The 11,832-nt window shown below is 39.9% G+C and overlaps 1 protein-coding gene across 1 annotated transcript in view; it reads right to left on the bottom strand.

Moving 5' to 3' along the window:
• Positions 1-4,024: 4,024 nt before the first annotated feature.
• Positions 4,025-11,832, bottom strand: part of MBNL1 (muscleblind like splicing regulator 1) — a 146,708-nt gene continuing 138,900 nt past the window's right edge. The window contains exon 3 of the mRNA XM_044670910.1: positions 4,025-4,439. Within this exon, the coding sequence (XP_044526845.1) occupies positions 4,086-4,439 (354 nt within the window). The 3' untranslated portion in view covers positions 4,025-4,085. The remainder of the gene's footprint in view (positions 4,440-11,832) is intronic.

Here is an 11,832-nt window from a genome sequence, read left to right as displayed (position 1 = left end):
TATGTCTGTCTATCTATCTATCTATCTATCTATCTATCTATCTATCTGTCTGTCTGTCTGTCTGTTTGACTTTCCATCTATCTATCTATCCATCCATCCATCCATCCATCCATCCATCCATCCATCTGTCTGCCCTTATGTCCATCTCTCTCTCTCTCTCTCTCTCTCTATCTATCTATCTATCTATCTATCTATCTATCTATCTATCTATCTCTATGTCAGTCTCTGTCTATCTCTGTCTCTGTCTCTCTCTCTGTTTATTTCTGTCTGTCTATCTCCCCCCTGTTCTAGGGATAAAAATCTAAGCAAAAAAACCCAAAGAGCTTCTATTTAAATACAGAAAGGTAACACACAAAAGGAGGGCTATGCAAAGCTGGGGTTGGAAATAGGAGCAAAGTCAGGAGAGTCAAAAGCAGAACAAAGAGAAATAGGACAGAAGAAGAGAGGAGAGAAGGAGACACAGAGAGACAGAGAGACAGAGAGACAAAGATACAAGACAGAGATAAATACAGATACAGAGAGAGGTGGAAAGAGACAGAGACAGAGACAGAGATCCAAGGATGATATAAATACTTTTTCTATGCTCACTCTTATCTTTTTAAGTTTTCTCTCATTTTCACCAGACAAAATGCCTTTTCCTAGTCTCATTCTATATAAATGAGTGTCATCAAAGACCCATGACCTTCTGTCATACACTGGACTTGGGTCTGAGCTCCATTGGTCCGCCATCACAGTTTGGTCAACATCAGATCCTGTTTTAAGAACAAATCAGTGACTAATGCAAATGTCGAGGCAGGTGAATGTATTAACCAAATAACCTCAAAGCAACACTACTAAGAATAGTTACTATTTCTTTACTGTTCTGCAGTTTACCAGGCACAATTCCTTTCCACACCACCATGATGGAGGTAAGTAAAAAAAGCAACAATAGTATATAAGAATAAAGAATGAAGGGGAAGTTAGGCAGTTCAGTGGGTAGAATGCCAGGAATGGAATTGGGAGGTCCTGGGTTCAAATCTGACCTCAGACACTTCCTAGCTGGTTGAATCTGGGCAAGTCACTTAACCCATATTACCTAGCTCTTTCAGCTTTTCTATATTGGAAATGATACTCAGTATGGATTCAAAGATAGAACATAAGGTATTAAAAAAAGAATAAGGTATCTAATGTTTTTACTTCATCCTTCCTTTTATTGCGTGTCAATATTTTGGATCAAGAATCTGTGATTTTATCAGTCTGAGTATCCCCATGACCAGAGCAGATGACAACCTCTCTCTGCCTGGGAGGCAGGTCTTCACGAGTTACTGAGGCCAAAAAATTCACTAGCTGGAGGCCAACTTGGTGATGAGGCTCCTTGCTAAATTTAGAGAGTCTGTTCCTTGGACAATCCGTCCCACGGCCTTACTTTCCCAGCTCAGTGAGATCCAGCAGACCATGCATTCCACAAGCTAACACTTCAGTGACCCAGGCTCACCTCTGCCCCATGACAGAGGTGTTGGAAAAGGCCTTTAATGGAGTTTTATTTCCTTTTATTAAAAGGAAAATAACTTTCCAAAATATGAACGGTCATTTTAAATTCCCCTCGATTTAGTACCAGAGGAGGCAAAAATGACTTGAATGTTCCTTTTTAAAATTGTGTATTCCCTCTAATTTAATTTGCCTGCATGGAAGTGGATCTTTACCTAGGACGTGTTTATAAGACTAAATCACAAGCACATGTGGAAAAAAAGATTTCATCCATATCCTCCTCCCCACTCCAAATATTAGCACCAGAGAAGCAAAACTGAGCTTTCTTCCTATTTTCTAGGAGCAAAACATTCCTCAACTTTTGCTATTGCTGTTCAGTAACTCCAGTTAAGTCCACTTCTTCATGAACCCATTAGAGCAGGGTCGGCAACGTATGGAGCCATAAAGTCCATTTTTTTTCAGGCGCTGTTACAGGAGCCGCTCTGTGAGCACTGCACGGCTCTCACGAAATTACATTTTAAAAAATGTGGCGTTTATGGCTCTCACGGCCAAAAAGGTTGCCGACCCCTACATTAGAGAGTTTCTTGGCAAAGAAATTCAAGGGAGTGGCTTGCCATTTCCTTCTTCAGCTAATTTTATAGATGAAGAAACTGAGGCAAACAGGGTTAAGTGACTTGCCCAGGATTTCACTAGTCTTCCTGACTCCAAGTCTGGCATTCTATCCACTGTGCTCCCCAAGCTGCCCCCTCTTTCACTTTAATGATTCTTAATTTGGGGGCCAACTTCCTGTGGTATTGTGCTATTTCAATGTGATGGGGCTCCTTTGTAATCCTGCGCACCCCTAGTTTATACATTTAAAAACATGCTTCTGAGAAGTGGTGCATGGACTCCTCAAGACATGCCAAGAGGCTCCATGACACTCAAGGAAAGGAAGAAGCTCTCAGGCTGCAACTTCATCCAATTGACTCAACCAGGTGGATGATGAATCCACTGGGAGGAAAAGGCAAACACGGATTAAATGAATGAATGAGTTAATGAATTGGACCGTTTTGATCTTTTTCTGGTTATTAACATACTAAGAATATAGTTTATACAGAGATTGCCCAACAGTACCGGAAAGCAAGCCCTTCCGTTTGAAACCCATCCTCACTATTTCATGTTGCGTGAGTCTTGCCCCAAGTTCAAAATCTGTCATGGCAGGCATCATACCTATTTTTATAAACTGAAGAGAAAGCTAACTGGTGCAAACAGATAGAGCGACGGACTTGGCATCGTCATGACCTGAGTTAAAAGCCAATTTTGGACACTTGCTAACTGTGTGACTTAGGGCAAGTCACTTCATCTCTATTTCCTCAACTATAAAATGGAGATAGCATTTGACCTTCTATCAAATGATATATTTGTAAAAGCTCTCATCACAGGGACTGGCACCGAGTGGGGACAGAACAGGATAAATGTTTGTTCCCTTCCCTCCCCTTTCATCGCTTCCCCATGCTCTCAGTTTCCTCATCTATAAAATGGGGATACAAAAAGAATCTCTCACCCAAGTGGTTATGAGATAACGTTTCTAATGCACTTTGCAAAACTTGAAGTTCTATATCAATGCTTACTATTAGTGTCATCGTTGAGGTGACAAACATTTAGGTGCCTAGGCTGTGTGCATCACTCTGATAAATAAAAGGATCCTGATTTACTTATATCTTAAGGGATGGGGAAACTGAGACCCAAGATGGAACAGCTGATAAAATGCAGACGCCCAAGTGGAAGCCGAGTGGAATCATAGTCTATTTCTTTCCACAGGACCTTCACTGCCTCTACGTGTAAATGAGGTGATCCAGCTATTCATTACTTTCATAGGGAAAATAATCCCAATGTGATACGCAAACTTAGGTAGAGCTTCTCAATGTGAAATGGTGAATGCTGCTAAAAAGAAAAGGGAACCTGGGAAAAGTAAAAATGGTCTTAATCCTTCAACTCCAAGCCAATGCCAGATTTCCCAGCTTCGGTATTTATGCTGCCAGGAGAATAATTACTATTCACCGAGTACCCAACAAAAAGCTTCGGGCAGAGTCCTTCTCCTCACACTAAGACCAGGCACTTCAAAAGTTCGGAGCTTTAGCTATTCTTTTTGACAGATTACCGGAAAAGCTCATGTATCCAATCATCCTTATTCAACAGGAATTATCGGATGAGGCAATTATATGATAAACAAAAATTCCATAAATTAGTAAGCATTACAATCCAAACAGTAGTTATTCCACGTGTGATGTTTTACCCATAAATCTTTGAAACACTTTGCATATATGAACTCATTAATCTTCGTTAATATCTGTACAAGGAATCATATTCATGGATGGGTCTAATTATCTTCATGTATAGAGTGAGATGAAAGCTTTTTTTATTTTTTTCTTTCTTTTTCTTTTTTTTTTAAGCCCTTAACTTCTGTGTATTGGCTCCCTGGTGGAAGAGTGGTAAGGGTGGGCCATGGGGGACAAGTGACTTGCCCAGGGTCACACAGTTGGGAAGTGTCTGAGGCCAGATTTGAACCTAGGACCTCCCATCTCTAGGTCTGGCTCTCCATCCACTGAGCTACCCAGCTGCCCCCTATGAAAGCTTTTTTAAAAATCACATCCATTTAAAGACAAGAACCCGACTGCCAGGGCTGCTGCCTTACGGAGCAGATCATCGCCCTCTTTCAAGCCCAAAGAACATCTGAGATGAGAAAGAATAGCAAGCAGTCGAGGGGGGTCCATCACCCTCCTATGTCCTACCTCCAGTCTGTCTGTCCTCATTAATTTCTGGGCAGCAGCTGCGGCCGCTGCAGGCACCGGGACTCCAGGATTCCCCGTAACCAGCATTGGTGCAGTCGGCAAAATGTCTGCTGGGACCAAACCCGGGGAAACAGGTCCCAGGTAGGGATTAAAGGCTGCTGATGCATTGGTGGCTAGGCTGGGGGCAACAGAAAACATTGGCTGAAAAAAAGGAAAAAAGAAATATTAGTATTGACGTCATTTAATAAAGCAAGTATATTGTTTCCTTCCCAAATGACCAGCATAGTGCATTATGGCAATCATTCCAGGAACGTTTTTGTCTGTTGTCAAGAGAGGGAAAAAGAAAGAAAAGGTAGCTAGACATACCCTGGTTAAACATTTCCCGCAATGTTTTATGGAAGTAATGTGGCCTTAAAATTCTTTGCCCATTTTCCCCCCAAATTTGGACTTTATGCCACTAATAAAGTTTTCTTTTCGGTGCTGAAATACCTTCTCGCCATGATCCACATCTCCAGATCTGACCTGCTAGAAATCTTAGAAACTTATCACAAAGAATTCTGAACTGTGTCATCAAACGTGCATGAGAGAGATGCTCAGAGGTGTTCATGGATGGCAAGCATCCTGTCATTTGGGAAGATAATGAGGACGTTCGAGTGCCCAGCGGATAACCTATCACAGCATCATCGTTCAGAGGACGGTACATGGATACACCGGCAGGGACTTGCGAAGGGTGATGATGGCTCTGTGTCCTCTGAGCAAAAGGATGAAGTCAATCAATCAACAAGCATTTGTATGCCGGGTATTTTCGTATACAAGAAAGGCAAAGCAGGGGGTACGGTCTAGTTGGTAAACAGGTGTACTAATGCTTTGGGCAGGGAGGGGTTGGAGTCGATGTGGTCCTGGACGTGGGGTCAGGAAGACTAATCTATCTGAATTCAAAATTTCATGCTCACTAATTGAGTAACTCTAGAAAAGTCACTTCACCCTGTTTGCCTCAGTTTCCCTATCTGTAAAATGATCTGGAGAAGAAAATAACAAAGGACTCCAGCACCTTTGTCAAGAAGTCTTCAAATGGATATGACTGAAAAAACAACTAACGAGATGATACTTAAACAGTACAAATGATTCCATTTTTAAGTTTGTTTTCACATTTGTTGCCCTCTGTGGATCAACTTTCACACAGTAAAAATAGAAAACTAACATTCTTGTAAACCCTTCGTCTAAAATGCTCTATTTACCAGACTCCTTAGTGACAAATTCAAGGTAGGGTTGTGACAATTCACGTGTTAATTAACAAGGATTTGAGACGAAGAAGTTTTTGTTTGCTAGCTAATGGCTCGATGGGTTCTACTAAGATTGAGAAATGCATCTACTTGAGATTAAAAAGTAACTTTTCCTTCAGTTAATTAACTGACCAGACGTCTATTTGGCTGTTACATGGCAGGATTCAAAGAACAAATGGAAAAATAAATCAATGTTTTGCCAACAGGGAGCTTACATTCTTTTGGGGAGAAATAACATGTACAAAGATGAATAAAAAGGAAACATGCACGAAGTAAACAAAAAGAAATCCAGATGATGAGCCGACAACTCCAGACCTCAGTCCCAACCTCTGCTATTATCTAAAATCAACTGCTGACTTGTCTGACTCAACAAGTGTTCCCCACCTTCAACACTCACTTGCTCTGGTCCAGGGCAGTAAGTTGGGGGTGGCTCTTAGTATCTGTTTAAAGAACAAGTCTGGAGATGACCTGCTGGTGCCAATGCTTTCTTGAGGTTAACGGGGTTGGTCTAAGCTGAAGCCAAATTTTGAGCTTATCTAACCAGAAGAATTTAAGCCAACCTCTACCTTAGGCCAATGTGTATTCTGTAATACCAGAGTCGAAAAGCTTCTACTGAAGGTCTTCCTTGATGCTATAACATGTCATAAAGGTGACTCTGGATTTTCAAAGATTATCTAAGTCAAATGAAGGCCAGGGCAGGTCCTGGCAATGATAAAGACTTTCTATAGAGGTCTGTGACTGGCATACCATGTGGGTCTGTGGATTCAGTTTGTAAGAATCGTAAGGATGGGGCTGTCTTTTGTCTCTTTTTGAATCTCTATTGCTTAGCCCAGTGCCTAGTATATGGTAGGAACTTAATAAATTCGACTGATTGATTGAACAACCCAACTAAGTTGAAAGAAAAACATCAAACAAAGACTCAACACAGGTATTGCCCTTTTCAGTCCAACTCCTTTATTTCACAGATGGGGAAACTGAGGCCCAAGGAAGTTAAGGACTTGCATAGAGTGACACAGATAACAAGCATGTGAGGCAGGATTTTACCTAGATCCTCCTGACTCTAAGCCAAGCTTCCATAAATGGGGCCATCTCAGTTGCCATTTTATAGAGAGGTTGGGAGAGAGGGAAGCACTCAGAAGAAATCATGAATCTTTGGGAGGATTTAAGCATGTATTAATCAAATAGTCTAGCGGTCTATTTTCTTAACCAAAAGGTTAAGAACTAGGAAATATTCTGTTGTTTTTTGCAATACAACTAATATGGAAAAGTATTATATGACAACACATGTATAATTGATTTCAAATTGCTTGCCTTATTAAAAAAGGAGGAAGGGAAGAAAAGAGGGGGAAAGAAAATCTGGGATTCAAAATTTAAAAATGCATGTTAAATTTTTTGTTTATATGTAATTGAGGGAAGAAGATGCAGAAGGAGAAGCAGAAGGAGGAGGAAAAGAAGAAGCAAAAGCAGAAGCAGAAGGAGAAGGAGGAGGAGAAGGAGGAGAAGGAGAAGGAGAAGAAGAAGGAGAAGAAAGAAGAAGACAGAGGGTATAATCCTAAAAAAGATAATTACCTGTGTTTATCATATTTAGCAATATGAGATTTTTGGCATGTATTTCAGTGGTTAAGTCAGAAAGACCTGAGTTCAAATCTCAGCTTGGACTCTTACTAAGGTGTGTGATTCAAGTCAAGTTACTTAACTCTTGTTTGCCCCAGTTCCCTAATTTGTAAAAGGGGGATAATAGACCTACCTCACAGGGTTATTGTGAGGATCTAATGAAATAATACCAAAAAGTGCTTTGTAAACCTAAAATCACTATATGAATGATAGCTATTATCGTTATTGTTATTATTTGTTGCTAATAATAAAAGATCTTTTATCCATAAGCATTGGCTGAATATTAAAACATGCCCTTCCAGAAGAGTTCCTGTCTCTCCAGTATTTTCAGAAGCATATTTTTGAATGTTGTAGGAAATACATGTGCCATTATCAGATACACAATACAGGGTTTTGAAATGAGTTGACTGGAGGTAAAATGTACACAAGGGTCCTCATTTTCATACAGATGGAAGGAGACAACCACAATGATGAAGGAAGAGAAGGGGAGGAGGAAGGTAAGGTGAGAAGAGGAGAAGGAGGGAAAGGAGGAAGAAGAGGAAGACCACACCTGTCAAACTCTTCTCAAGCTTACCCCAAGTACATGCTGAATATATATTATGTGTATATGCTTCTCTGACTACTTTCTCCTTTATTACAATGGGAGTTCCTTGAGGGCAGGGATTATTTTTTGTTTGTTTATTTCATTTTATTTTTATTTTGCTTTCTTCATATACTTAGCACTTAGAATGGTGCCTGCACATAGCTGGTTAAATTTCTTTTTGTTTTTTTTTATTTTTATTATTATTTTTTAATTTATTTTTGGCTGGTTAATTTTTTTCAAAATTTAAAAAATAAAAACCCTTTTGCGTTGAATTGTGGTATTGGCTTGAAAAGTAAGAAGGCGAGGGACTTTTCCAAGATAACACAGCAAATAAGTGACAGAGACCAATCTTGAACTTATGTATTAACTCAAAGGCCATCTGGCTTTCCCCATCTACTCTGCCCCCTGTGTTTATTTTACTATGCTTATGAATTAAATAGCAACAAAATTCTTATTACTATTACACGTGTGTTGGTGAAAATATAGCATTAACATATGCAAAGTACTTTGCAAATCTCAAAGAGTGAGTGAGATTCTTTTTATATTAAGTTATTAAGAGAATAATTATTCGTTATTGATTATTGTCATAATTCATTGTAAGATCAAGAGGCTTTTTCCCTGAATTGCTCTTTTGTGTATCCAAGTAGAGTCATATGCCTTTATTTTTCCAATTTAACCCAGCAGGCATAAATTCCATCCTGCTGTCTCCTTAAAGACACTGCAGGGAAAACCACATCTCCAGTGCTTTTTCAAAAGGGCTCAAACTTCACCTCATCCAATTCACATTATCTCAAATTGTTCCCACTCAGGAGAACAAGAGCTATTTTATGAATAGCCAGACACCCTGGCAATAACAAACACTAGAGACTGGGGGACTCGGTTTCCATTGGCTTCAAAAAGGGGGCCATTTCTTCTTTTTTTTAAAAAAAAAAAACCCATTTCAGAAAACCCTCCTTGCTCTTCTTCTCCAGAGCTGCTTTCAATGCTGGGCAGCGAGGAGCAGATCTCAGCAGCCTTAAACAGACGATCAGCGTCTCCAGCTGTTTTTGACGTCAGTTCCCCAATGCCTTTCTTGGTCCTGCCAGCTGTTAGGGCCTTAACTGCAAAATTAAATTACAGCTGGTTCGGACCAACTCGTATATACCTATATAAATGTATATTTGTTTGTTTGCTGTCCCCCAATAAAATGTAAACTCGTGGAGGACAGGGATCATTTTATTGGTCTGCATAACCCCGGATCTAAGCATGCCAAGCATTTTTGTTGACTTCCCAAAGGATGCCAGAAATTATCTGGTAACTTAATTCAATTTAATCAGGGTTTATTAAGCCCCAATGATGAGCCAGTAACAGTACTAGGTGTTTAGATAAAAACTAAATAACTCCTCCCCTCAGGGAAATGGCTTTCTACTGGAAGGAAACACCCATAATTTTATATAAAATATACACAGAATGAATTCAAAGCCATGTGTTAAGGATGGGACAGATCCACTAACAATTAGGAGAATCAAGAATCATTTCCTGTAGGAGAAAGTATTTGAGATGGATTTGGAAAGGACCAAGCACTTCACAGAAGTAAAAGGGAGCAGGAGAAGATTCCAGGCATGCTGGTCAGTCTGTACAAAGGCAGGAGATGAAAGAATCAGCTGTGTAATAGGAAATGGATCCCCTTGATTGGAACTTTGTTCTGAAAGGGGAGGAATGTGTTACCAACTTACACTGGGTTCAATTCAAAGGAAGGGAGAAATTGGGTTGACCAAGTTCCTCTCCATCTTCTCTTTAAAGTAACCAGTAAGATCAGGAGGAGTCATTTATTGGAGCATTTAGAAAAGGTCGAAGCTAGGAATAAGAACTGTCCACGTCTCCCCCTGAACACTTATTGATTTTAAAGATGACCACAACAAAGAAAATGGCGGGATGTGAGATTTGTTCTAGTTAAGCCCACAGTGGGAAAGAAGCATCAGCAATCTCACTCTGTCGTGTTTACACATCTATATTTTCAAGGCTAATCACTTGTTCGTTTGTCCCCATTTCTGTTTTGACAGCCATGTTTTACTGTACTGATTGAGCTTGGGGCTATGATGTAAAATTGAAAAAAAAAACCCAACAACATTTTCATTGACTAATTAATACCCACAGCTTTCTTGGAAGCTCAGCTTCTCATTGAAAAACAAATAAGTGATTAGCCTGGAAAACAAACAGGAGAGCACACCAGACCCTAATTAGTGAATGTGCTCATTGCTCTGCTCTGCTGAAGAATTTAGTGGTGAGCACTAGGTTAAATGAGCCATTTTCCAAATATGTATTTGATGTAAAGGGGAACTTGACAGTTTCTATTCCCTTTCTCCACCATTAACTTTCATTAACTTTTGCTTTATCATCTTCTCACTCCAGGCATTTTCACTGGCACCCCTCGTGTCTGGAATTCTCTCCCTCCTTATTTCTGCCTTCTGTCTGCCTTGATGTCTCAGTTGAAATCCCACCTGCTACGGGAAATCTCCTTTTTGATCCCACTCAAAGCTACTACTTCTTGCTTTTGATTATCTCCAGATTATCTTGTCTTTATCTTCTTTAGACATGGTTTGCTTGCTTATTGTCTCCCCCATAAGACTATGAGCATCTCAAGGGCAAACATTGTCTTTTTTTTGTTCTTAAACCCTCACCTTCCATTTTAGATCAATACTAGGTACTGGTTCCAAGGCAGAACAGTGGTAAGGGCTAGGCAAATAGGGTCAAGTGACTTGCCCAGGGTCACACAGCTTGGAAGTGTCAGAGGCCAGATTTGAACCAAGACCTGGCTCTCAATCCACTGAGTCATCCAGCTATCTCTTGGGCCCTGTCTCCTGTCTCAATTTGCATCCCCATTTCTAAACAAAGCACCCAGTAGGTATTTAAATATCTGTTGAGAACTAGCTCTTTAGTAAAACTGGTCTGCTAGAGTATGCATTCCTTTAGACATCCTTTCACACTATAATCATGAAATTCATATTCAAAAAATACTGATTAAGCTCCTTTAGAATGGAAGGCATCAAACCAGACACCAGCAATATTAAGTCAAAAAAAATGAATTTCTTCCCCCAAAGATGTCACCTAATCCTAGGAGAGAGACATGAGAAACAAAAACAAATACACAATAACTTGGGAAGGTAGAGAGTCCCAACACCTGAGGGAGCACAAAGAAAATCCTGCAAACATCAAAGAGGAGTTATTCATTCTCAGACTTTCTATAGGCTGTGCCAGGACAGATGGAGGGAGAGTCACCTGTGATTCAGGAGGACCAGATCATGACCCAGACATATGTATACGTTCAGCTGTTTATGGGCATCATCCATCCGCTAATATTTTATATAATGATAGCAAAAGTGCAAAATATTTAAACACGAGTTTCCTTTCGATTATAAAAATGACAAATGAAAACCTTGATCGGATTTTTGAATTTAGCTGTGTCAACCCAGGAATGATGCTCTGTTTCTGAGTGCGAATTAACCCCCGACAGAGTTTTTGGATTTGATTCTTTATGCATCTCTTTCTACTACATAGTGAATACTAAAGGCCGATGAAGCTCTTTTGGAAGGTAGGTCTTCCATACTAATTGATTAAAAAACAATTCCAGGTCCCTTCATTTCTTCCCTCAGAGCTGCATAGGACCAGAATAAAATGGGCTGAATTAGGAATAGCTCTGTAAATTGGACCTGAAAACTAACTTGTCTGCCCCTGCTGATCATCATTCATTCCAATATTACTCTGCAAAAATCTTTAAATGTAAAATATATGTCAAAATAACCTTCTCTGGGTCTATGTAGAAAGGCTTTAGAGCTCAAAGCAGCCTTAGAAATTAGTCCAATCATCTCATTTTAGAGATGAGAAAAGCAAAGGCCTGAGAGTCCTAATGTCATACAGGTAAATTTGAACTCAGGACTTCTGACCTCAAAATCCAGTCAGTTTTCTATTACTCTCTCTGTCTGTTTGTCTGTCTGTCTCTCTGTCAGTCTTCTTCTTCTTCTTCTTCTTCTTCTTCTTCTTCTTCTTCTTCTTCTTCCTCCTCCTCCTTCTCTCTCTGTCTCTGTCTCTGTCTCTGTCTCTCTGTCTCTGCCTCTTCTTCTTCTTCTTCTTCTTC

Source organism: Gracilinanus agilis, chromosome 3, assembly GCF_016433145.1.
Source record: "Gracilinanus agilis isolate LMUSP501 chromosome 3, AgileGrace, whole genome shotgun sequence".
In the NCBI taxonomy this organism is placed as follows: domain Eukaryota; kingdom Metazoa; phylum Chordata; class Mammalia; order Didelphimorphia; family Didelphidae; genus Gracilinanus; species Gracilinanus agilis.
This window is presented reverse-complemented; position numbering and strand designations above follow the sequence as displayed.